We start from the raw sequence: 26,683 nt of genomic DNA, 5'->3' as shown, positions 1-26,683 counted from the left end.
CTGCTCATTTGCTGGAGAAAACAAATTGTTTTGCAGTCTTCAAAGTGAATATTATGTGTATTTTCCTTTACAAAAGCCAAATTAGATGTCGGTGAAGACATAAGATTGCATAGTTTTTGTAGAGCAGTTAATTAAATTGGTTTGTGTAGCAATAGAATGGGAAGAAAGAATATATATTCTCAAATTTCTTAGTTAAATTTGTTGTTGGGAAGGTCAAGCAGAGGAATGAGATTTCGCTAGTAAGTTTAGCTGCCCAGATTTGCCAATAAATGAAAGTTAGAAACTTGATTTCTATTTTAATATATCTATTTCTATTTTTATACATCTAATAACAGATGTATAAAAATATATATAATTTTACAGTACAAGTAATAGTTGTTGACTTGTATGGAAAAACAAACAGTGTGATGAATAATTTTTCAGATTTGCATTCATCTGTGGGTATTAGCAGTTGACAAAGGATCACATTGAAAAAAATTGTATTATTTCATAAGTGATTTTTACTGTATGTACATTGGAATCACGTAAGACCATTCTGTATATTTAAAATTAACTAGCAAAGTAAAGCAGAATATATTGAGTCTCCAAATCTGAAATACACTTCAGCAAAAAGACATTTCTGTTATCGGTTTTTTTCTTTTCTGTTATCCTGTTTCTTTCTAATGTGCATACTTGTTAGGGGCTGTGGTTAATTATACACCTTGCAAAGGGATGAAAACTGAATCACTGGTAAAAACTTTTTTTAGACATTCTGTCATTTTTATTTACAAAGTCTTTCCTTCCCTGTCGATGTACCTACTTCCTTGTAAAGTGTAGCGCAAATCATCCGAGTGCAGAGGATCAAAACGTGTGCTTGAATAGGTTGCTCTTTCACTGTGCAGATGTCTTTAGTTTATAACATTGTGGCAGATTCAGTTTTTTGATCATTAATTTCGTATGATTGTAACACTACAAGAGAAGTTGGGCTTTTAAAATGTAAAGCTAGTGACCATTTTAGAAGAAAACTGTGCTGTTTGTCTAAGGGTTAGAGTCTCATTGTTGTACAGTGTTGAACAAAAAAAAAATCTAAATTTTTTAAATAAAAAAGGAGTGCCAGACAATTTAGTAGCATTTCATAATACAGCATGATGAGAACTTGGTAAAAGAAAGGCAGTCTATTAACCTTGCTTTTACTGTGAAGACCTTCAGCTGAAGTACCAGAGTTGTATTCAATAGAAAAGGCTTGACCTTGGAATAAAAGTGTGTATTCCTGGAACCCTCATTTTTAATTAAAAAAAAGTTGCATTGAAAAGATGAGCAAAAGTGCTTACTCTCCTAGCTGAAAGAAAAATTTGATGTCATTTATCTTCTTGCTTGCATACCATCTGCACCCCCAGGCACAGCTCAGTTTCAGCAAGGGCGGTACAGAAGTCCATGTGCACTACTAGTGTTTGAAATACTGGCAAAGCAAATGGATAGGGAACACATGATAAATTTTCTGGACATCTTTTGCAAGTGGATGTGTCAGCACTATGTGTGTTTGTACACCTGGTCCAGTAACTTGCTTTGCTTCGTGGAATGAATCATTGTCTGTGTTAACGCAGGGTTTAGGAATCTCAGTTAAGGGACTGGTGCTGTGCAGCTGTGGGACAAAATCATGTTCCCTGCCTCCTGAGAGCTTATGAGATAAGAATACAAGTGAGCAGAAGTAGGCAAAAGAAAAGAATGGCAAGAAAAGGGTGGTTTGCAGGCAAAAGCTGTAGCAGAGGATCAGTGACTGTTGTCCTCTTTCCCATGGGTAGGGTGGGAAGGGAGTTTTCTAACATGGGGGAGAGCAGGGTGATGGTTGTGTCTATGTACAAATGTGGCTGTCTGAGGGCTGAAGGAGTGAGTGCTGGAGACGGATGTCACGGTGGGACCAGAGGCCTATGAAGAGTTGGTCAGTAGGGTGTGATGAATTGTATGGAGAGCTGGGCAGTGGGTCTTGGCAGAGTGCTCAGGTAGGACGTCTCTGCAGCCAGATACACTTTGTCAAGGGAAAAAGAGGTTGTGGTGGTCAAGGCACGACTTGGGTGAGAGTTTTCCTTATGTGACTGGATATGGAAGGCCCCCTCTGCAGCAAAATAGCAGAAAGAGCCCAACAGAGGGTAGAATGAATGTGTGAGCCCCAGGCATAGTTCTGTTCCTGCTGTGGAGGGACAGGCCTGCCTGGGGCTGATGGCCACACTACCTGAGAAGGGCGGAGAGGTTGAGGGTTTCCATGTCAACTCTCTGAAAGATGTTATAATGAACTGTGAACAGAATCTGGTCTATGAATTTAGTTACTTCTGTGGTTTTCACCCACCTTGCTCTCATTAATGTTAATAAGGTCTTTTATAAGAAGTATTATTGCATGTGGATGTATGGCTTGGACTACTTCTTTTCTCCTGTTTGGCGAGGAGCCGAAGGTCCTTGTGGGCAGCAGCAGATGACAGCCATTTTGATGGAATCCTTTTGCTGGGATCCTTCTTGTGTCTATACTGGCTTAAAAGTCACTTTTCATATTCAAAAGCATGCCTGTTAAAATATTACAGGATTGCAAGACTGAGCCGGCAAGAGTCCATGAAACAGCTGTTCAGTGCAAAGTCACTTTAAAAAATTACATATTAGCCTTTTGATTAATAACATGCTTGTAGCCGTGGGTTAATCTTGCAGAAGGACCCTCCAGCCCCAATCTGTAGAAGTATTAGCTATCACAGTCATTACCAGCATGTCCTATTAAGACTGACCAACTCTTCACATGTCAAGTAAACATTCAGCTTTAGGCCTGTCTGTCATTTATCACTGAGCTGGGGACACTGAGCAGAGCTAAATTAAAAACTGCTGTCCCTCCTCTGGCTCTGTCTATGTCCTTAAAAATACCTGTCTTATAAGCAAGGCAGCAGATAATGTTTGTAATGTCAAAGCAAAACTTTTCTTTCAAGACTTTTTCACAGATAGAAAAAAACCTAGTACAGTGTCATGTGGATTGTTTTTGTAAAATTATTAAAAAATGAAGAAGCAGTCAATAAAACCTTCTGAGTGAAAGGAGGTTTCTAGACTTCGATAACAACATCCAGGCCTTTTCCCAATTTACTGCTACTTCTCCTTATCCCTATGCTAATTATCCAGCTCTGTGGTAATCGGATGTCTGGTTCTCATTTATTGTGTTTTATAATTGCGTATTCATCCAGCTCTTATCACAAAGCTGGATGCTTTGGCTCTGTTTTCCCTCCCTTAAATAATTTATATGTAAGGTTCAGCAAATGGAACCTTGCTACTTGTGTGAAGCTGCCATTTAACCATGAAGGGAAATGCTTTTATCGAGTTTGCCCTGCAGATATGGTCCGCTGTGGCAGTGCTGTCCATATTTGGTGGCTGTGCAAGGAGAGCCAGGTGGTGCTGCAAAGCATAGCACAGTGAAGCGTGGACAGATCTAGGTTTGACATTTGTCATCCTGTACTGCTAAAGGGAAGAGAAAAATCTGCTTTTCCATATGCTTATGCTTTAATTTTTGCCTGCAGTTTTGTCCAGATGGCCTTGTGAACATTGTTTACTTTAAGATGCTGTCCCAGATGTTTTTGAATGCCGATGGATAAATGCAACAACTCTGGTATACTAATACACAAATTATTTACACAATTTTGGTTTTATCTCCCCTCTTTTTTTTTTCCTTTTTAACCATCTCTTCTCCCCAGCACTACTCTGCATGGCCCACTTCTCTGAGGGGAGAACATCTCCACTTATGTTATTAAACTTTTGACAGTGAGCCATGCTTTTGAGTTGCAGATATTTGGAGCCCCTATTCCCCTGCTATGGTCGTTCTGAAGCTCTGTGTGGGTGGATGAGCATGCCCCTTGTAAGCATGGCAATTAAAAGGTGTTGCTGCTTGTAGCCCATGAAACAGTGAGTATTTCAGGGTGTGAGCAGCTCGTTTGTCAATCGTTGCATTCAAAAACACTTTCCTTTTTCAAGAACTCAGTCTTTTACTTTGCCCTTGTACTGTCTTAAATTTTCCATCCGAGTGGAGTAATTTAAAGCTGTGTAAGCAGTATTAACAAGAACATTTAAAAATGTTTTTAAACAGCAAAGCACCTCCAACTGTGTTTTGACAAACTCTGATACAATTTGTAAGAATAGTTACGCCTTGATGGCACTGTAGGGTGCAGGGAGACTACTTTAGAAGCTTGTTGCCAGATACAACAGCTATTTTAATGACTTCTTTTTTATATAATTATATTTTTTCATCTTCTAAGCAAGAAGCTACCTAGGAGTGTACATAAAAGAACCTTTTGGCATGAGAATTTCATTAACGTAAATAGGTCTGTTAGTTATTTCTCAAGAACACTTTAATGAGACTTCAATGTGAAACTCATTAGAACAAATATATGAATTCATATGTCAAGACAGAGATTGTAGCATCACAGTTCTTGGCATCTATTAAGTCCATAACTCGTTTACATTGACGTGCATTGTTAATCAATATTTAAGACACTGCAGATGTCAGTAATGTTCATATTTAGTCCTGCAACCATGACAATATGAAAGTTGCTAGTAGAATTCAAGACTAAATGTTGTTATCTCAAGTCTTTCCATTACCTCTAGGCTACAAGTTAATGACTGTCTAACTTTACTGCCCTTTATCTATTTAAATAATAAGGGAAGTAGGGAATTATATGGGTGTTATACTGGTAGCATAGTTTTAAAAATTTTTGTTACTTGAAATTAAAACACTAGCATTGTATGTATGTGGGCTGTACTAGCAAGTTCTCAGGCTGTGACAAAGGGAGGTGGGTTGAAGAACAAATGTAGTATTTGAGCAAACTGATAATGACTCTAACTGGGCTGACAAGGGTTGACAAGGCAATTCGAATGGAGTGCAATAATTGATAAAGACTTGCAGCATTCAGGTGGTAACTTTTGGTTACCTCTCTTCAAATCCACCAAAAAGCAGCCTTTGTGTGGCGTTTCTAATGTGTCTGATGAATGTATATCTCAACTGCCTATTGTTAACAAGCTAACAGAGCTCATTTTATTTCATTTATTGCTTGCATAATTTTAGAAGTTACAGCCTTATGGGACAGTATGATTATTGTGGAAGTTTTTGTTGGATGTACGTAGTTGTTGGGGTGGGATTTGGGGATTTTTTCCCCCCAGGGCTTTAACTGGTGAGATTGCATAAAGCAGCATCTTAGAGTATCATCAAGGTATCTTTCCACATATATTAAAATTGAGAAACATAATAATGGAAGGACTACATTGATAAAACTATGCAATTACATAGTCATATTAATCTATAGTTTAATTATAGGTTCATCAAAAATCTTACGTCTTCGTGAAGAAAACAGTGAAACAAGTGAAATACTAAAAGGAAAAAATTCTGGCAATGGTGCATCAATTCCAGTTAAAGGAATAAATAACTTAGGAAATACTTGCTTTTTTAATGCTGTCATGCAGGTAAGATGGAAAGATCATACCACTTTCTCTTCACAGATTTCAAAAATACTATATCGGTATAATCAGTGGGCTTCAGAAAAGGTTCTGAGTTACCAGTCTTCATTCTGCTTTCTCAAGGTCCTTTACAAATTCTTTTTACTCCTTACTATCCCAGGATTATTTCCTGTTATAGCAAAAAAGAATTCTCGGATCAGTAGCATTTTGTACGTAACGAGACAAGTGAAAAGGTCAAGTGTTTTACACACTGCATACGTGTGTGGGTTGTACTCTAGCATGTAGTTTTAATTGTAGTTCAGCATTAGCAGTTATGAGTAATGCAAGGTATTTACTGTACCGGTGGTGTGAGTAGTGGTACTATGTGTGTAATGTAAATGTCTGCACACTAAATTGTGACAGTTTTAAGCCCCTACAATGGATGCAGTTATAAAATTACTTTTATTGATTATGATTTTTTTCATAATAGAATAAGAGGAATGAGCTATACTAATACACTTCTATTGATATACAACTAATCCAACATTCTCAAAAAAGGCAGCAGCCTTCGCAGGTTTTATGTTGGACCATCCCATTGCTTGTCAGCTGAGCAGAGACATCTGTATGTCTGCAGACGGGAGTGAACAAATGAGGGAAAACTGCTATAAAGGTGTTCTGCACTGGCACACTTTACCTTGTGTTTATAGTGTTGATTACAAAATTCAATAAACAAATAGTAAAATTGTAAGGAGTAGATTTACTGCAGATTGTTATCTGTTAATACTTAGGGCATCATAGAGAAGGGAGGGATCTGCAGTCAAAGGTAATAAAAAATAAAGAAACAATGTGTTGGTTTCTCTCCTCAATTCAGGGAGGTAATGCTTTTCAGTGTGCCAAAGTCTTTGTGCTTTATGAGGCGTGATGAGAGGGACTGCAGAGTTTAAAAAGAGACAAATGATTTCTGATACTAATGTCCTCACCGTAAAAAAAATAAATTAATGAATCTTGTTGTTCAACAAAAATAACAAAGTTATTACTAGGAAACTATTTTGAAATTACAGAAAAAGAAATAGATACAATTTTAGAAACAAGTCAGATCAGTGATTTTTCTAGTGCTTTTTCTAGTGGTCTGACCTAAACCTCAGTTATATATTATGAAATAGATCTGGTTTTGTCTATGCCTGAAGCTAGAATATGTAACTAAAGAAAACTGTGTAATTGAAAGATCAGCATGTTTCTTTTTTTTCTTTAAGAACTTGGCACAGACTCATGTACTAAATGAACTGATATATGAGATGAAGGAGAAAGGAACAAAGTTAAAAATCTGTCATGCTTCAGACTCCCAGTTGGTAAGTATGTACTGAGAAATACAAATCTGGGGAACTGTGGGAAGAAGCTGGAGGACAGGGAGTCACATCTCTGTTAAAGGCACACTGTTACTTTCCCATTTCTTTTGCCTTTTAATTGTTTAGCTGTTTTATGTTATCTGTGAACTCATTTCTTTTACAAAAATCATTATTCAGCCCTGGAGGAGGAGGAATAAATACTTGCTTTCACATGAAGTATCAAATAATGCCTGACCTTAAGTAAGAGAGGCTGGCTTATTTTTGTTTGTCATTGAATTTCTTCAATATGAATGTATGATACAGGAGATAGTCTATTCAGCTCTAGAAAGTGTTAATAAAATATTTTATTCCAGTCTGTCCCAGCCATTGATAAGGCTTGTAAAATTTATTATGTGCTTCACAGGCTAGAGGATTAAAATGAGAGAGGCAAAATTTCACTGAGGAAAAAATTTCTTGTCCTCGAGCTCATTGCAGGCATATGGGAAAGAGACTCCTGTGGCTGTTATCCAAAGAATATTCTGCTGTTCCTGTCATGTCTTAGAGACTTGGACTTTCATATGTTGTTGGCAATAAAGATAATACCCCTTTCCCTCAGCTGGTTAAAGCAAACAGTTTACAGAAGATTTTTGTTTCTTTTTTTTCCTTTTTTTTTCTGCTTTTTGCTGGGAGCTTTTTGGTGGCAGTGAGGGTGGAGTGGTGGTATTCTGTTTCAGATACCTCTGAAATGATGAAGATTTCTTGGCATTGCTGTAGGTGATGTTCATAGCCTGTATAGGCAAGAACAGTGTGAAATTCACTGCATTGCTGTCTTTATTTCCTCCAGTGGTAGTTCTCAGCAGCCACATGTTTCACTAAGTTATCCTGAGCCACAATGGAGGTCTGGAGCTTGTTTTTGCCCAAAGGCTTAGAAAGCCAGTGAGATGTTGGCTTATGCTTGATGCGAAACTTGCACAGCCATAAGGTTGAAAGATTAATTTTTTGTTTAATGACAATGCTTACAATGTAAATAAGGTCTTTGGAACAAAGACTGTATTTTCTGGTCTTTGTTTTTGTTTGTCAACTCAAAATTAGAGGGCTGCAGTAGTCTAACTAATAGTAATGTAGAAATCTGCAGCTTCCCGCTTGGTAAGGGGCATTTTCCCACTTTTCGATAGCGTATATAAAGCAAATACTTTATATTTGTGGGTATCCATAGCGCTTACATTTTGTGTGGATCTGCTTTCTGGACGAGGCACTCTCTCTAATTGTTTGTCTGGCTGTTGTAATCTGTTTTTCTGAGAGTCAGGCCACCTAGTAGGGAGCACTGTGGTCATGTATGAACCTTGGAGCGTGTTAGGGAGAGCTGGTGGTCTGTGATCGCTGTGAACCACTGCTGGTGCCTTCATGGCACCTGGTTCTTGGAGGAACAGGGTGTGTTTCTGTGTGGAAATCTCAGTGTGTGGCTCACAGGTCAGAGAAGCTGGCCACCCCGTTCCTAAGGTTGAGTAACAGGGAGCCACTGAGCACCATCTTACACTGGCCCACAGAGATGGTCACTTGGGCTGTCACTCCAACTGAGTTTCAGTGCCATCTGGGAGTAAGAGTAAAGCAGGTAATACAGGAAGGTAGTCTGTTTTTGTGAGAAACAGGCTGGCTCAATGACATACCTGTTTCCAAAACTATTGGTTACCACCAGTTTTCTCAACAAGAATTGTTTTGTTTTGCAACTATTACAGCTTAAACAATAAGCTTTCTCTTCAGTAATTTCAATCATGTAGGTGACATCAACATTTAAAAAACCCCACCCCAGAACACTCTTAAGACCAAAGTTACATTACTCTTTATCATGAATGTAGTAACTTGAAAGAAGTCTTTGAAATCTGATGTGCATTTTACCTTTGTTTTGAAGGATCCTTTGGTGGTAAACCTTTCCAGCCCGGGACCTTTGACTTCAGCGATGTTCTTGTTCCTTCACAGTATGAGGGAGGCTGGAAAAGGTCCTCTTTCTCCCAAAGTGCTGTTCAGCCAGCTTTGTCAAAAGTATGTATTGTCAGTATCTTTTACTTATTCATTTAATTTTAATTTTTACTGGTGTGTTTCTAAGTGTGCTATGTCTTGTACTTTCTAAGGTGCCGTTGGATTTTTACTGGGCAGTCCAGAAAATATTTTCTTCATATTTTAAAGTTGTGGGACTCCTTGTTGCACTCCAGGGTTGTACCTGCCCTTCATGTAATGTATGGTCCAGTTCATAACCACTAATGTTTAATGGGCTTTGAACTGAGTGTGAGGGGGCAGAAGAGGGCATGATAAAACTGAAGAAAATAGGATTACCTTTCAGGTTTTGTTGTGTATTAGCATATTAGCATAAAGCTGTGCTAATACTGCAAAGTGTATGTAGGTATTTTGTAAAAAAGAGTAAGATTTTAAATGGGAAACCTCTGCAATGATGTCTAACCTTGGCATCAATTCAAAATTAAAAAGAGTGTAACAAGTAAGGACTTGAAGCAGTACTGAAATGGCATATGGTTCCAGATTGCGGAGAGCTTATAAGCCCTAAAGAAAGTCCTGTTTCTTGGTGTGGAAAATGTTTACAGTGGTGCTTTGTAGGTGCTTTCAATTATGATGCAAACAGTCTTGCTTTTTAAAACACCTGTGGAAGACCTATTTAAAAGTTGATACAAATATTTAAATATTGACTTACAAGCAAAAGAAGCTGTAGAATCAGAGTAACTGGAGGATGGTATATCTGAATCTCACATTTAAAAAAGAATAATATTGCGTGTTAATTTATTTGCTATGGTATTATTTATGGAACTGTAAGCGTTCTGCAGCAAGAGAATTAGGAAAGTTGCAGCCTCCTACCATGGCTTTCCAGGACAATCCTATTGGGCAATGGATTTAAAATATGGTATAAAGAAACAAAAGCTTTTAGATTAGAGCAGGGACAATTGAATTCTGTAAAGAAATAACTAATTACTTTTCTTTATTCTCAAAACTCAACTTCAGAAACTAAACATTATATTTTTTTACTGTATTTGTCTTCCTTTTGATTCTTGTGAGTTATAAAAGAAAATGTGTATAAAGTGACCTTACAGCGATTTTGAATCAAACAGCAGTGTTCTCTCTTTAGCATTATCTGGAAGAAAATATATAGGGAAAAAAAATACATTGTTTTCTCACTCCTCCTCCTCCTGTTTTGAGGATGTCTCAAAAAAATGTGATTATAAGGATAAAATTTGGCTGAGAAATGGAAGGGAAATGATTAAATAACAGTAGTAGTTTTTTCCCAGTAAATATTAAGGATAGAAGGGATAGGATGATATAAAACATGTTTTGAAGCCCACCTTAGCAAATTCATTGTGAAATAATCATGATGCACTGCACTTCAGATGGCATTGTATTTTTAAAGTGGTATTTATTTTGTATCTGCTCTGTGTCTGTTTATGTAGTCATCAAGTGATGTGTAGCAGTATTAAATCTCAGCTATCTAGTTGTTCTTTTATTGTTGTTTTTTTGTTTTTAAGATGGGCATATACTTTAACTACCAGCTAAAACTGAAACATTTTAATGTGGGCAGTAGAATTTTGCTGTTTAGACATGTATCTGCCCACTTCTACCATCTCTTGCCTTCATTCCTACTTCTTACTTTTGTTATCCTTGCAGAACACAACATAGATATAAATCCTTCTGTAGCTCTACTGTCAATATCAAAAGTGTCAGCTGCGTCCTGTTAGCAGGAAGTTAGGTGTTCAGGGTCAGATAAGGGGCTGGACAGGTATGACAGAAGGGTTGGTTTTTTTTATTGTTTTCTTATTGGTGGTGAGATAAACAAGAAATAAGAAGGGGAGTTTAAGCAAATTCAGCAGTCTGCAGTGGTAGAAGGAGAATGCAGTGTTCTGTCATGCCATGTTTACAAAGCCTTTTTTCATCTTTTAAAACTGGCTTTCTACTCTTCAGCAAAGCTTAAATGGAAAAGAGAGTGATTACAAGAGTCCCAGCTAGGAAGAAGTCTGTGGTACTGCAGCATTCTCTGTAAAAACTGCTTCTTGAATCCTGCCAGAAAGTTGTGTTAATAAAGTCATCTTAGAGGCATGCACTACTTGTGTTTTTCATATTGAATTAGCACAAACTCCTTCTATTCAACAAGTAAAGTTCAAGCAAGTTTCCTACAGAGATGACAGAGTGAATGTGTAAAAGGAAGAACTACACTGAAACAAAATGTTTGTATTTCAGAGAGATATGTCAGAGAAAGACAGGTCTGTTAACTACTGAGGAGGATGGCATGGGGAAGGACTTTTAATAGCAGTGGATTGGGTTTATATATTTTACATAAAAGTTTGCTGATTCTGGTTGCAATCTCATTTTTGGTCTTTTGTTGGTTTTGTTTGTTTGGTTGGTTTTGTTTGGTTTGGGGTTTTTTATTTTTTAATTTATTCTTTCCCCATCACAGATTCAAGTCTACAGTATATGACCATACCTTTCTTCAGTACAGAATTTATGAAGCAGATTGTGCAGATAGTATAGGATAAACTTGTCTGTGATATCAGGAGTTGGACTCAGTGACCCAGGAATTGTCTTCCCAGTCCCAGCTTTTGCCATAACATTATTTTCAGTAGTTGCTTATAGCTTGCAAAACATGGCAGGGATGCACACACTGAGTGGTCATTCAGAATATAAGATGTTTTGCTTAGTACTTAGCATAGTCACTTCCAAATACTACTAGGTTTCTTACACATGTGAATGGTTGAAATGCTGAAGCTGTCAGCAGGTGATGGTATGCTGCTGTTCTTTATATGCTTAGATCTTCTTGTTAGGGTTGTTACAGTATGCTATCTAGTGAAAAAGTAACAGCAATTTCTTATTAATATTTTCCTCATGTGTAGCACAAAACTGATCCTGTAAAAAAGCTTACTTTTCTCTAATGACACAATTGGATTCTCTATATAAAAAATATAAATTTTGATAAATGGGTATGGATGAGTTGTGATGGATTTTTGTTTTTTAATCTCCTAACTAGATGGTGACATATTTTCATGTTGGATAAGTTGATTCAAGATACAGTAAAGGTAGCTGTATAATTTAATGCCTGACACTTGCCCTCATTTCCAGTTCAATGCTGGAATAATACTTCTGAATTTAATGTCTGGAGTTGCTTTTTTTAGATGTCGCTGTAAGACATCAGGACTCAACCTGCTTCAGATGTTGCAGTATGCAAGAGTTTGAATGCTAACATTTGAACTGGGCATCCTTACTCAAAAATTGAAAAGTGCTCAGTGAAAGAAGACCTAAGAAGGCAGGCAGGAAGGAAAGCAGGAAGGAAGGGGGGGCTTAAAAGGAGCAGGCAAAGGCACATAGGAGTGAGGTTAGGTGTGGGCAGAGAGCCTGTAAAGAAAGGCCTTGTTCAGCTGCAGCTCTGGCATCTCATTTTGTGGGATCCTAAATCTCCAAGTGGATATGTGTTCACTGCTCAAAAGCAGTAAGGGAATGGAACACAGTCCTTTTCAACTGCAGACTGCTTCTTTAAGAGTCTGAAGAGATCATGGCATGAAGTTCATAGTCTTGTGTATGAAAGGGGATCTGTGGTGCTTTTTTTATTTAATAGCAAAAGAAAAAAATGATCCCGAGTGTTAATTTTATCAAGTGGTGGGGTAGCCAGGTCGAAGAAGGGGAGAAGAAGAAAAGAAATGGATGAGTCTTTCTATAGCAACTGTTTAGCGTCTGGTACTAATTCATCCACTGTTAATTTTGTTAGTGTTGCAGCTGTCAGATGTTTTGCGAGGACAGATTGTGAGCATAGCTACGGGGCCCTTCTGTTGGTTTTCCACTATGCTGAATATCAGGACTGCAGACTTCTGACTTATCTGGAGACTTAGTAACTAATGCAACACTGATATATTAAGAGGATATAAATTTTATTTCCTTTATTTGTTATGACTGAATAACTTTATTGGTGGAAGAAAGCTTAGTTTTGTGGATCAAGTAAATGTTGTGGCATATAGGTGAGGAGTCCAGAAAAGAGTTACAGAATTTAGCTGCTTCAAACCTCCACCAAATAATTATCTATATGGGTATTACACTGCTACATTACCATGAAGGAAAAAATACTTCCCTAACAAAGAGCATATTGGTGGTCACAGAATCTACATAGGTCTTACTTCCCCAAGGAGTATTCATCCTTCCTTCTCAGGTGCAGAAAGTAGAACTCGAGCCAGAGGTGGGACTGACAGAATGGAGGTCATGCACGGTGAGGAGTGTTTATATTAATAGAACTATAGTTTTCGAGGGAAACCTAAACAATGCTTTGAGTATTCCACATATATCGCTTCTGAGAGGAAATGCTAAGGAAAACTAAGGTAATGTTGTACAAGATATAAGGGGTGAAGGAAGCAGGATTTTTCTCATTAATTACAAGTCTTTGAGCCTTTTCTTTTAAAATAATATTGCTGTAGGGAAAATATCTTTTTAGAAAAGATTTTCAGCTTGCTTATTTTTCCCATTTGACTTTTACCATTGAAAAATAATAACAGCAGAACACACAGCTGATGTTTCCTTGACCAATTGTTAAGAATTATTTTGTGTCCCTGTCAAGCCCTCCTTGTCCCTTGCTGACAGTGCTGCGGCACGTTCAGGAGCTCTGACAGGGGAGATTACATCTTCTTCTCTGTGCAGCAGCAGTTGAGAGACTGCATGTCTTTTTTTTTCAGAAAACTTCGTCAGAGTCTTCATGATATTAGGAACAAGTTAACAAAGCTGGGTGGATGAAGTTTTTGAGCGCAAAGTAGACGAATTGCATGTAAGAGTGTGCATTGGCAGAAATCATCTGCACATGTTCCTGAGTTTTGCGTTCACTTCCTCTACTCAGGGGGAAGACCTGTGCAGCATTGTGGAGAACACAAGTATTTGCAATGTGTGTGGTATTGGTGAGCTATGTAAGCAAAGCTTGTAGATCAAATGAAGGGGAAAACCAATGATTTCATTAGGTACATTGGAGGTGTATTCTCAGTACAGTGTTCATATTAACCAGAATTTAGGGAGAGGTAAGAAAAATAGGAAGCCTTGATGTCACTAGGGACTTGAATACTGGGAGGAGAGAACATGAAAAGAAGGCATGACAGCAAGAGAAGACAGTAAATGATAGAAAATAAATTAACTGTGCTTCTTTAACTGACCTCATTAGAGTTTAAGTAGCTGTCTGTGAAACTGAAAGGCAACAGACTTAGAGCCTGAGATTAAAAAAAGGGGTTTTTTTAACATTTCATAGGGCTCATCTGTGGAACTTGCTGTCACAGAATGTTGTTGAAAATCTTAGCAGGACTTAAAGGAAGAAAGAAGAATTAAGACATCCATATAAAGAGAAAACTTTTTTTTTATAGTGATGATCTTGTGCATAAAGTCCTTCACTTGCCTACCAGCTGGTAGGAAGAAGTTTCCCCAGACAGGTATTTCCATTACTTCCTAAAAAGAGATGTGTTTTCCCTCTGATGGTTAAGTTGGAAATAGCTCATGGTAACATGTGAGTTCTTATGTCCATTCAGAGCTCCTTCTAACCAGTGCTTTTTGCTCTGTTACCAGACATCTGGTGTATTGCAAGGAAGTGATGGTGCCTCATTTTCTGTTTTGGGGGAAGGTGAGACAAAAAAGATTAAATAAATTGGCCAGCATGTCCAAAGGAGAGCTAAGAGCTGTCTATCCATGCCCTCCAGATGGTACAGTTGTGCCTGGTGTTATCTGTTACTTACATGTGGGGACAAGCCCATGTTTGCTTGGGGTTTTTCCTGCTAAGCACCTCCTACCAAGCAGAACTCTGTAGTGCATGTACTGCATTATTAAAGGGTTCTTCTGTATGTTGCACTACTGGAAAAAATCAAATAGTATGCTATGCTTCTGAGTCCAAGCACTTACTGTTTTTTCTAAAATTTTCCAAGGTATTAGGCTATATTCTACACAGAGATAGTAATTCTTGAAAGGATGATTTTGGATGAGATTTTTATTAGAGACAGTGAAAGTGTATCAGCTCTGTGCAGTATGACTGAATGACTGTAATTGTATCCTGGTTCTGCTTTTGAAGCACAGCTTAATTTCCCTCAAATTAATATAATATACGAATTAAAACTATTGGTTTTTTTCTTTGAAAAATTATGTTATTATGTAGTTTTTGTTATTACAGCATTCTAGGAATTATCAGGAAAAGTATTTCTTTAACTGACAGTCAAGCGATTACAACTGGTCTCCAGATGAGCAATGAGAGGCTAGATAAGTAGTATGCATGTAGATGTCACAGTTGTCCTTCACCACTTATGGCCATTAGCAGGAGTTCAACCTGTTCTGTCATTATCCTGCTGACACTGTACAACAGGTTGTATCGCATTGGCACTGGCTTCCATATGTCAGCACATCTGTGAGCGGTCAACTCAACCAACCATCTCCAAGTCCCCCACTTTTGCCAAGGATCTTGCTTGAAGCATATTTTCAAGGAGACGAGAGCACACATCTTTTAGTTGTCAGATTTCTGTGTATCAGCATGGATTAATTCCTTTTTTTTTCTCTAATACCAGTTTATAAATGTAGAAAGCTTCCAGTAAATGCATTGTGAGCTGTGAAATTCCCTCTTTTTTATTGTTTTTTTTTTGGTTTCCTTTTGTGGCTTCCCCCCCAAAACAAATGCACTAATCTCAAATATTTTTCCACAGAACATGAGATGGAATTATATACAACATTACATAGCATGCTATGTACATGAATGACAGATTCACTATATGTTAAGCAGTGTTAACAATAACATCGTTTGTCAGTTCAAGTAAATGACTCAAACCTTAGGTAGAGTCTTTACAAGTCACTTTCCTTGCCACTGCACTTTTAAAGTGGTAGCTGTTACATTCCCATCATCTTTGTTTCCATTAAAATTTAGGCACATAGATTTAATACAGACAGAGAGAAGCCTAAATAATCTTGTACTCATAGATGCTGAGTTAATTTCCTCCCCTCTTAGTTTAAGCTATTAAAACTGTATGGAACATGGAGGTAAACTATTACTTTGAAATATAAATTAGTAAATTAATTTTCATCTGAAGTGATTATTGTATGCTCATCAGTGGGAGGCTACACTGCAAACTGTAAGCAGTAACAAAAAGTATCTGTGGCACTTCCTCCTGATTTGCATTGAAGATTTAGCTTTGAGGTGTGTTTACAGTGAAAAGAAACCTCCTGCAACAGTGATGGAGTTTTTGTTTGCTTCTTTGTCAAGTAATTATTAATTTTTGTTCCTTTTTACTATAGTGCCTCTTGCAGAGGTCCTGCTTTTGTAGCCAAAAAATAATAAAAATCCCTATTTGTACCAGGATCCGGGATGTGTATGTGCAAGGTTTTCTTGCTATATACTGAAGCTATTAATGTATCTGTACTGGAGGAGATAGGCTGAATATACTCATTGATTCTCACTGCCTCAAGAAAACAAGACATTTCTGATAAATTAATGGTAATACTTTGGCTAACTAACTCATCATCATGGCTAAGCTTCACGAATGAAGATTTGGGGAGGGCTCTACCCACGTTTGTTGCAAGCGCATTGGTGGCTAAAAAGGCCAATACGAGACAGGCGTGTCCGGTTGCAAAAGGCACAGCAGAAAGACTCCTTAGGTGGTAAATTCTGCAAGGCAGGATTCTTTCTGCGTTGTATTTTCTCCTCAAGGGTGATCCTGCGTGCGTTCTCAAAGGCATCAGCAGCGTTATAGATGGTGTGTCTCCAGACCTCCCGATTGGAGGCCAGAGTAAACCAGTTATAATGATCAATATGGCCAAGGCTGAGATGTTGTTTCAGGGAGTCCTTGTATCTTCTCTTTGGGGCTCCTCACCGGCAGCCAGTGGCAAGTTCACCATAAAGCAAGATCTTAGGGAGGCGGTGGTCCTTCATCCTTGAGATGTGCCCTGCCCAGCACAGCTGTGTTCTCAGCAACATGGCCTCAATACTTGTGACTTCACGAGGAAGGCAGCCTCAGAGAACATGGTGCCGGTTACACACTCTTTTGGTCAGGTAAGCCCAGAACCGAAAAACATCTCTCAGGAGTTGGCTTCATGATCAAAAACTCTGTTGTTCCTAAACTCAAAAATCTGCCGACTGGTCATTCTGACCGCATTATCTCCCTATGCCTTCCACTACACAACAAGCAACACGTTGTCCTCTTTAGTATATATGCCCCAACTCTCCAAGCTGACCCTGCCGAAAAAGATAAATTTTACACTGACCTGCGCCACCTTACCCAAAAGGCTAACTAACTAGATTTCTCAGAATCGAACTGATTTTGGCATCTGGGTTAAAAAAATAAGCTTCTTTCAGGTTCCTGGACATTCAGTGAGAGAAAACTGTTTTAGGAAATTGAAAAGTGAAACTGTGCATACATGGAAACATGCATGCAGCTACGTATGTAATTTTTTTTAATGTATATTGACTGTTTTATTGGAGCCAAAATAAAGGTTCAGTGCTTTTCAGAAAGTATTTGGGATTTATAATCAAATTGATTGGAAATATTTGATTTTAATAGAAGAAGATATTGCATTTTAGTTATATTAAACAAAATATTTTTAAGAAGAGTGTTGAAATTTTTAAAATTTGAAATTATTTTTTAGGTTGACCTGCTCATTGAAAAAAATTCACTTTGAAAAGAATGCTTAAAAAAAATCACCCACTCTGCTGATTCCAGATTTTATAGTAAGCCTCACAGTATGGCAGCATCATTAAATAATTTTTAACTAGGAGTATTGTCAACCTCGTGTCAAAAAGTAGACAGGAAGTACAAATGTGAAAGTACCCTATTTGTAAATGTGAACATATTGTTTTGCATATGCAGGTCCAGATTTATTCCATTTAATTTTAGGCACTGACCTTAGAGATCTGCCTTGTCACTTTGAGTCCTTCTCCAGTTACACCCCAAAGGTCCTCCAGCGAGCAGTTAAAGACTGAGAGCATTGTATCACTATCCTGCCTGTAGCCCAAGTCTGCTGTGTCCTAACTTGGCATCTTGACATCTTGCACATCTTCACATTTTACTGTTGTAGGCACATTGCACATCTGATGCGTTCTCTGATCTCCCTTAATTTCCCCTGTCCATGAGCACAAACTTCCAAGGCAAACCCAAGGAGTTTTAGGTATGAGTGAGACAGAAGCTTCATCTTCAAGAACCCTAGAACAGTTGAAGAGCATGGCTGGGCAAGTGAGATCATTGTGCCAGGGGAAAATGCAGATACGTGTTTGCAGCTTGATGTACTGGTTAGCTGGAGCACACAATGAAAATGAAAACTGGCTCAAAGTTTGTTTAATAAAATTGAAGTAAGCGGTTATTTTTTCTGGCTGCTCTACCAGTTTGATAAAATTGCTGTTTGAGCTCTACTAAGCCAGTTGTCTCCTGTGCTAAGTTTTGTAAGGGGTGCATGTGGTTATGGCTGCATGTGCTCCTCTCAGTCTGCAACAAGAGTCACAGCTGCCATTTGATGGCCTTACTGGAAATGCACAAACCCACCCATTAGAATCCTGAGTAACATGCTGTAGTTAATGTGAATAGAGATATGTTAATAGTGGATATTTATACAGTTTCATTTGGGGTTGCAAGAAGCTGGAGATCAAAATTGTTTATCAGGAGCCTTCTAGCGGTGGTTATCTTAGTAAGGACAACGCCTTAAGGATCTATCCATGTACTCATAAATCTATGCCTGGAAAATATTATATTTAGAGTATAGTTAGATGCTATGAGTAGTAAAAAAAAGGAATCAACAGTTTTTGAATAGCAGTGATTGATACTACTGAATGGCTGTCTCATGAACAGATGCAACTGTGCAGTTGGCTAAAAGATCACCAGTGTAAATGGGAGTGTAGTCTGAAACAGATGTTTTTCCTTTTTTGGCTTATGAGGATTGTGTGGATGCTGCTGCTGATCCAAAAGGCTAGAAAAGAATCTCCTTTCCTATGGAGCCTTCAGTTTTTGTTTGTTCTGGATAGTAAAGTGCAATGGTACAAACTTGGCTGGTGCCAGTGTCCCTTCTGTGTCCTTGGGCTGACTCCTAAGTTGGCTCGTCTCTGCTGGTGCCAGACACCACAGAGGATGACAGCTGGGAGGACAGTGTAGTCGGAGAGGACAAGGGTGACACCAGATATGTATTTTCTAAGGCGTGTAGACCCTTTTCTTTGTGACTTTTGATTTCTAGAGATGAAAATTAGGAAGTACACTATTTTTTTTCTGAAAGAAGCTGTTGCAGCTGTTGAATCCTCTATATCTTCCAGATTCAGATTTCTGTTTAACATGAGTAGCCAGTAAATGAATGTAGTGATATTACATCACAGTAACAGCATGGATTGTTCATGATCTTTCACGGTCCCTTTCAACCCAAACCATTCTATGAGTCTACGATTGTCCAGATAACTTGGTTTTGGTGCACTCAGGCATTGCAAAGAAGCTAAAATTTGTAATGTTTTTCTATTCAATGTACAGTGGGAGCAAAATACTTGATATACTTGATTGGGTGCATATTGATATACTTTTGATGGGTGAGTAAAGAAGGTTCCTTTAAATTAGTGCTGAATATTTATGAAATTTGAGCATCTGTCATCTCAGGGTTTTTTGCTGTTAAAACCAGATGGGTATACAATTCCCAAAAGCAGCTCTGAGTAGGGTTCAGACAATGTGTAGCCGATTTATTACCTGTCTTCACAAACCTGATAGTTTTGGAATCTGGATTCAAATTTATTGTCTCAATCAAAACAACTCATTATTTTTGGGCTTTTTTCATTTTAGGTATGAAACTGTGTTTTGTTTGCTTCCAGTAATATTGCATGTTTTAATATGAATTTCAGATGTGTGAAGTATTGGAGTTTGTTAGGATAGGAGTTGGGATGCAGATATTGTGTGAATTGATAACTTATGATGCTAAAAGGTCCTTATAAAAGTTCTGTGAAAGAACTGTAAGAGTAACTCTTACCTGATAGCATAGGAGTGCTTAACTCTTCCTACCCTAAAAAAAACCCAACACCAAACCCTGTTTTTTGTAATTAGAAATGCTCTTAAAATGGAGATCCTTGGTTTAGAGCATTTATTGCTAATATATATAATATTAGTTGAACCAATTTAGCATAAATAAAAGAGTAATTGAATACAGTGTAAATTACATGTATCAGGATACGTATATCAGGATATCATACTATTGTAATTTTCTCTTAAGTTTCCTTAATAGTATTTGAAATCCATATATAGTGTGATGATATTTACCATCTTAACTCACTGACCATTCACTCAGTTTGCTAAGCTGCAGCTTACTGCATTAATGGCCTGTGGAGCCATTTAGAAGAGATGGTTGTATATTTGTTTAAGTTGAGAAATTCTCATTTGGATTCTGACACACAGTTTTTGTTTGTTTGTTTGACGTATAGCCTTGTGACTTCCCTTCCATTTCAAGATCATCTTTTTCCAGTTGAGATTATTGTGCTGTTTATGGTTTACTGTACATGGACTGTTTTATGCACATTTGAGATTTCTGCTCAATTGAGAAAAGGGTGCGATAGCAAGGGAGGCTAAGCACTTTCACAGTCTTTCTGTCTCTTTCATGACATCGGGAATGTTTAGTGGTACAGAAGTTCTGGTGTAGAGTCAGTCAGGACTGACTGCTAGCATGGATGAGGCTCTACTGGCAAAGCTGTATTTTAGTCAAGCCATACCCAATAGGATCAAAATGTGACCCAGGTTAGAGTGCAGCCTTGTTGGTGTAATTGCTGCCTGCCACACCAGGAGCTTTCTAAAGTCCCATGAGGTCTAGCAGGGATTCCACCTATTTGTGCCCCTGGCATCCAACAAGACTGATGTAGACATTGTCTTGGCACTGGAACTGGCTCCCTAGGGAAGTGGTCACAGCGCCAAGCTTGATAGAGTTCAAGAAGCATTTTGGATAATGCTCTCAAGCACATGGTGTGATTTTTGGGGTGTCCTGTGCCAGGCCAGGAGTTGGACTTTGATGATCCTTGTGGGTCCCTTCCAACTCAGCATGTTCTGTGATTCTGTGCCTCCTAAGACCACTTTAAGTTCTTTACTCTTTCTTTCATAGGGCTCCTCGATTTAAGGGGTTCCAGCAGCAGGACAGCCAGGAGCTTCTGCACTATCTGTTGGATGCAATCAGGATTGAGGAGACAAAGGTAGTGTCTTCCTGTGTCTTTTAAAGAACTTAATTGACTTTATGGTGAACTACTAGTCATTGCTTCAATGTTCTTCATGTTCCCAGTGTTTTAAAGATGTAGTTAATCAAGTAAGAGTGGCTATTTCTATTATCTTGAGAAAAATGATTACTTTTTTTTAAGGATGATTTAATTATGTTCGTGGTGATTTGTTGAAATTGTTGATTGGAATGGAAGTTTCAGTTAGTAGTAGAAAGGGTATGGTAAGTAGAACGTGATAACTTTAGGCATCTGAGTTGTTTGCCTTTATTTAAAAAAAGAAAAGTATGAAAAAGGACATCTGGGGAGTCAAGAAAGTAAATATATAGGACCTCTGATTTAGCTGACAGAATTTTAAAGCTTTGGAACAAAAATTAGCAGCTTCTAGCTGTGGGCCTGCCCACAATTTTAACTGCAAATTGTGAAAAGAAAAAAAGAAAAATCTTGCAAAGTTTCTTGTATCTCTTGGAAGTGTGAAGAGCTCCTTGCTTTATGAATAAGGCGCTGCTTTTCATTGCTTAAAATCTACATCTAAGTCTGCTAAGTATAGAAGCAGTTTGTTGTATTGAAAATGTCCTTGTGTGAGTTTTGTTGTTTCTTTTCCTTCATTACTTGTGCCTCCTGTATTGTTGAAAGAAAGTGTGTGTTTGCTTGTTTGAACTGTCTTGGACCATATCAGATTTAATCTGCCTGACTTAGTCTTGGACCCTTCTTTTCAGATGATATTTTGGTAAATAGGCTTTTCTAAGCCTCCTCTGAGGGAAGGTCTTAAATCTCATACTGACCAGCATACTTCCTCTTCCTTCTCATTAGTAACCTGATGAATGTCATGATCCTGAGTTGAATTATCTCACAGATAAGATGTAAAGTTGTGTCTGAGCCCAATTTTGGGCACTAGAGTAGAACTGAACAAATCCCCGTCCAACCAGAATACTAATATATATGGGCCAACCTGGGGGGCATCAGGCAAAGCATCGCCAGCCGATCGAGGGAGGGGATTGTCCTGCTCTGCTCTGGTGAGGCCTCACCTTGAACATTGTGTGCAGTTTTGGGTACCACAATATAAGAAAGATATTAAGCTTAATTAGAGAGTGTCCAGAGGAGGGCAACGAAGATGGTGAATGGCCTTGAGGGGAAGACGTGTGATGAGCGGCTGAGGTCACTTGGTCTGTTCAGCCTGGAGAAGATGAGACTGAGGGGAGATCTCATTGCAGGTACAACTTCCTCGTGAGGTGAAGAGGAGGGGCAGGCACTGATCTTTTCTCTGTGGTGACCAGTGACAGGACCCAAGGGAATGGCCTGATGTTGTGTCAGGGGAGGTTTCGGTTGGATATTAGAAAAGAAGGTTCTTCACCCAGAGGGTGATTGGGTGCTGGAAGTGGGGAAGTGGTCACAGGGAAGTGGTCACAGCACAAAGCCTGACAAAGTTCAGGAAGTGTTTGGACAATACCCTTGGGCACATAGTGTGACTCTTGGGGGTGATCCTGTGCAAGGCTAAGGGTTGGACTCGACGATCCTTGTGTTTCCCTTCCAACTCAGCATATTCTGTGATTTTGTGATTCTGTGGTCTTGTGAGGAGCATACTTGATCATAAACAGAACTGAACTGCAAGGAGAAACAAATAAACCTTGACAATGAAAATTTTTAGAAAATTATGTCTTGAACAGGGCACACAACAGAAGCAGGTAATTTCAGTTAAAAAACACTTGTCACGTTTTTGCAGCAGAAGGAAACTTTATTGTTTTATTTTTTGATTTTCTTATAAAAAAAGGTGGAAACTGTACTGACTTGACAAAAGAGGATTCACAGAAAGTAGGATTATTACAACAACCAAGCTTCTTCTCCAGTAGGTGCTTGTGTTTCCCCTCAAGTCAGTCTTCTGCTTCACCAGTGGACATGCCATCATTATGATAACCTGCAGTCATATTTGCCTTTTGAATTTTGCCATTTATTATTAGAGAGCAGTGACAGCTACAGTAGCTACCTCAAAACAGTGATGGAAGATGGTGAGAATTCATGGTGACCTTCTGGGCAGTATTTCTGCTGCCCCATTACCAGGCAGGGAGAGGTGGGTCCCGCCCTGCCCTGCAATTAAACCCCACAGCTGCCCTAATGATGCATTACTGCAAGCACTTGGGATGCTCTGCCACAGACAGTAGTAGGAAAAACTCTCTCCCCCTTTCTCTCTCTCTCTTTTTCTTTAAAGTATCCCATGTTTCAGGTCTGTAGATGGCACAAAACCAGCAAATATAAGGCCCATGGTGAGCACTGGCCACCGAGGTGGCCGGACACAGGCAGGAGCCCTGCAGCTGCCCCTATGGCCTGCCCACCACGTGGGCTCTGGCTGCAGCAACGGCTTACGGACACTGACCTTCCTCTTTCAAGCCACTTTTAAACCTCATTCTTGGAAGAGGGAACAACACTGTTGAAAGGTGACTGACTGCTTTGCCATCCACCTGTGAGAGCTGAATGTGGCCATCCTTGCTTCCCTACACCTACCAGGATTGTTTTTAAACCCCAAATGTTTTTATGAGAAATAGATATGATACATAACATGGCAGTAGTTATGGAACCTAACCAAAAATGACATTATATTTTTGCCTCTTCTGTGTGGTTTTGTGTCTTGTATCTGATACCAGTGCTGAACTTTTAGTTAGAAAGTTTAGTTAGAAAGTGTGTATGTACACAAGTGGATTTTTAAGCTGAAAGCTACATAGCGTCTGCCGTTTCCAGCAATGTGGGCTGGAGATGGTTTCACACCAGGGCCTGAAGTGGCTGAACCCTGCTGCTAATTGATTAATGTCTGCTGCCATTGTCCACAGCACCCTGCCCATTCAAAGACTATGTCTTTCTTTGACCTAAATAAATGGTTCAACGCGCTAATCCCAACAAAAGGGTTGCTTATGGCCCTAAACCCATTTATGGTGCTCAACTTCATGAATTACCTATTGATTAATCCTTTTAGTATATTGTTGGCTTTAAGATGAACAAAGCTGAGCTTGGGGCAGCGGGAGTTAATTCACAAGCCAGGTCACATACTCATAAGGTCGGAGTATGACTGGTCTGATGGGTGCCTGAACTGCAAACCAAACCTCCAACGCTGTCTGTCATCCTCACACTTTTGTAACATTGTGGCCTGAAAGTGTACTTTGCTGCCTGGAAACAAGAGCCATTTATTAATCCTTTCCTGTTAGGACACAGGGTTCGAGTTGCTTGCAGACAGTTTGGTATCACCATTTGTCTCTTAGAATGGTACTTTGCTCTAAGTGTGACTTCAGTGACATGTTTAATTATAAATGTCATTTGCACACCAACGCGGGAAGCTCGTACATGTTCCTAGAGTTTGTGGATCAGATAGCCAGTACATTTGCCAGAAAAAGGGGAAGCACGGGTCATGCATGCTACAATGTTCCCCGTCAGGGGACCTGATTCATCCTTCTGCTTTCCTCTCTGCAGCATGTCAGATTGGGCTTTTTTACCAGCACGTGCTGTTCTGCTGCGAGGGTACACCTCACAGGAGTACAGCATCTCCTCACCCCGGGGCAGCTGAGAAAGAGCAGGGGCAAGTACTGCCCATCTGGAGGGGCAGCTACAGCCCATCATTTGTGAAGTTGCTTCTTTCTGATCCTTCTTTCAAAAATGTAGTTTTTAGGATTTTTTTGGAGCAAATATTGATAACATTTATATGGATTCATTGGAAGTTTTCTGTCTCTTGTAAGGTTTTCTAACATAACTCTGGAATGTGCAGTGTTAAAAAATAAAGAGAAGTAATGAGAATACTGCCCAAACACAGTCATTGAAGTCTGACTATTAAAAGTTCTTTAGCTGCCTTCAAGTGTTTTGTGCCCTAGTCATCAGTAATAGTCCAGTCTTCCATATATTTTTTCTCTCCAGTGGTGGAAGAAATGGACAGTATTTGTATACTGAAAATTCCATGGTTTCTTGATAACCTTTCAAGGGCCCTACAATGGTTCCCTTTTTAAGGGAAGGAAGTTTTTTGAATGGTTACCTACTAAAGTTAAGCTCATGTCATTTTGACATTGTTAGTGAATAACAACAGTAATTTTACAACAAAAAATTATGCTTATTTTATGCAAATAATACAAGATAATATCTAATAATATCTGACTAGTTTTTAGAATGCTTACACTTAGAATACTTAATTCTTTTTCTTACTTATAGCGTATACAAACTGGTATCTTAAAAGCCTTTAATAACCCAACTACTAAGACGGCAGATGAAGAAACTAGAAGAAAAGTCAAAGGTATGCAACTCTTTATTGAAAACTTTTAAAAACGCACAAGTCTTTAAATACCATTTTCTTTAGAACTGCTTATTGCAAACAGCAGTGCCGAAGTGCTGTAGTTACCGGACTTCTATTCTGTGTTACTTTAGTGCCGCCTAGTGTGTACCTAAAGTATAGACAGCTTAGTATGTGCTGACTTGCATCTTTGTATCCAGGATAAAGGCTTCCATGGTATTAATAATGCATCTTTTAATGATAGATAGAACTTAGTTTTCTTTTCTAAAATAGCCTGCTTCATATTTGTTATGCAGTCATAATTACTGTGTCACTCAGAGAGGCCACTTCCCGTAAACAAACCAATTTCTGTCACTTGACTGTTACTTTGAGCGCTCTAAATACAACTACAAAGAAAAGGCATGTTTTTGTTCAAAACCAGTTTTTAATCTTTTTGTGTGTGTGTTTGCTTATTCAGTAGTTCTAATTTGGGGGACTTTTTTTTAATTAAAGTCTCAGTGATTAAGATGTTTTGAAAGTCACCCTTCCCAAATCTGCAAAAGATAAGGCATAGAGATGTATTAGAACAGGCTTTTGTTTAATTTTTTAGAATTTTATAGTTGAAAAAAACATTTAGAAAGGGTGACAACCTGTCTGCTACCCCAGTCTCTATATCAAGGCAATACAGTAGTATGTATGCAAAGGGAAACAGATTTTATTTAAAAGGCTTCTTCTTGAGAGATACAGTTTTATTATTCTGTTACATAAGGTTGGGAAGGGAAGGATAAAAGGCAACCTTCTCACTACAATATTTTTAAATGTTGAGATAACAGTATATGATGAACTAGTTATTGTATTGTGTTCTAAACATTTTAAATATGTTTAAAAATTGTGCTTTCATAATATATCTTGGAAAGAATTTTTTTTGTACTTATAGTGTGGCATTGGATCTGTTATTTTTCACATTTAAAAAAGGCAATGTTTTTTCAGCATATGGAAGAGAGGGTGTGAAGATGAACTTCATAGATAGGATCTTTGTTGGTGAATTGACTAGCACTGTCATGTGTGAGGAATGTGAAAATGTAGGTATTCTGGAATTTGGTTTGATGTGGAATAGATCACATACTGGTTTGATTATGTTGTCTTGGAAGTATAAAATTGTGTTGCCAATTTTATACTTGTTTGTTTGTTTGTAAAAACAAGATTTTATTGAAAGTTTTTAATTTGAAATTATTTATTCCTTCTTAAAAGCATTATCCTCCCAAACCTAAGAAGAGGGGTCCTTTGAATTGAAAAAGGATTCAAGTCCTGGGCTTGATTTTACATTTGACTTAAGGCTGGAGGTTCCAAATTCCATAATCATATGTGTTATACCCCAATGTTAATTGATATTTTTAAAACACCTGCCTGTCTTAACACATAAATCCTCCTGCCTGCTCTTCTGGGATATACCTGAAAATTGGGAATTACTTAATTTGAAATAGTATGAGTGGGGAAATGCTA

General features: G+C 38.4%; 1 protein-coding gene across 4 annotated transcripts in view; it reads left to right on the top strand.

Moving 5' to 3' along the window:
* The window catches only part of USP45 (ubiquitin specific peptidase 45), a 51,987-nt gene that overhangs the window by 15,015 nt on the left and 10,289 nt on the right, over nucleotides 1-26,683 (top strand). For 2 of the 4 annotated variants that reach the window (XM_051778176.1, XM_051778177.1), the window contains 6 exons: nucleotides 5,309-5,454; nucleotides 6,681-6,776; nucleotides 8,662-8,792; nucleotides 20,835-20,922; nucleotides 25,123-25,204; nucleotides 26,171-26,262. In XM_051778176.1, coding sequence (XP_051634136.1) covers nucleotides 5,309-5,454; nucleotides 6,681-6,776; nucleotides 8,662-8,792; nucleotides 20,835-20,922; nucleotides 25,123-25,204; nucleotides 26,171-26,262 — 635 coding nt within the window. Of the gene's footprint in view, nucleotides 1-5,308; nucleotides 5,455-6,680; nucleotides 6,777-8,661; nucleotides 8,793-8,881; nucleotides 8,987-20,834; nucleotides 20,923-25,122; nucleotides 25,205-26,170; nucleotides 26,263-26,683 lie in introns of those variants that run through there. The other 2 variants (XM_051778175.1, XM_051778178.1) reach the window with 2 other exon arrangements.

The sequence above is a fragment of the Manacus candei genome, unplaced genomic scaffold (genome assembly GCF_025592945.1).
Source record: "Manacus candei isolate 608988 ecotype Guabito, Panama unplaced genomic scaffold, ASM2559294v1 h1tg000011l, whole genome shotgun sequence".
Classification (NCBI taxonomy): domain Eukaryota; kingdom Metazoa; phylum Chordata; class Aves; order Passeriformes; family Pipridae; genus Manacus; species Manacus candei.
This window is presented reverse-complemented; position numbering and strand designations above follow the sequence as displayed.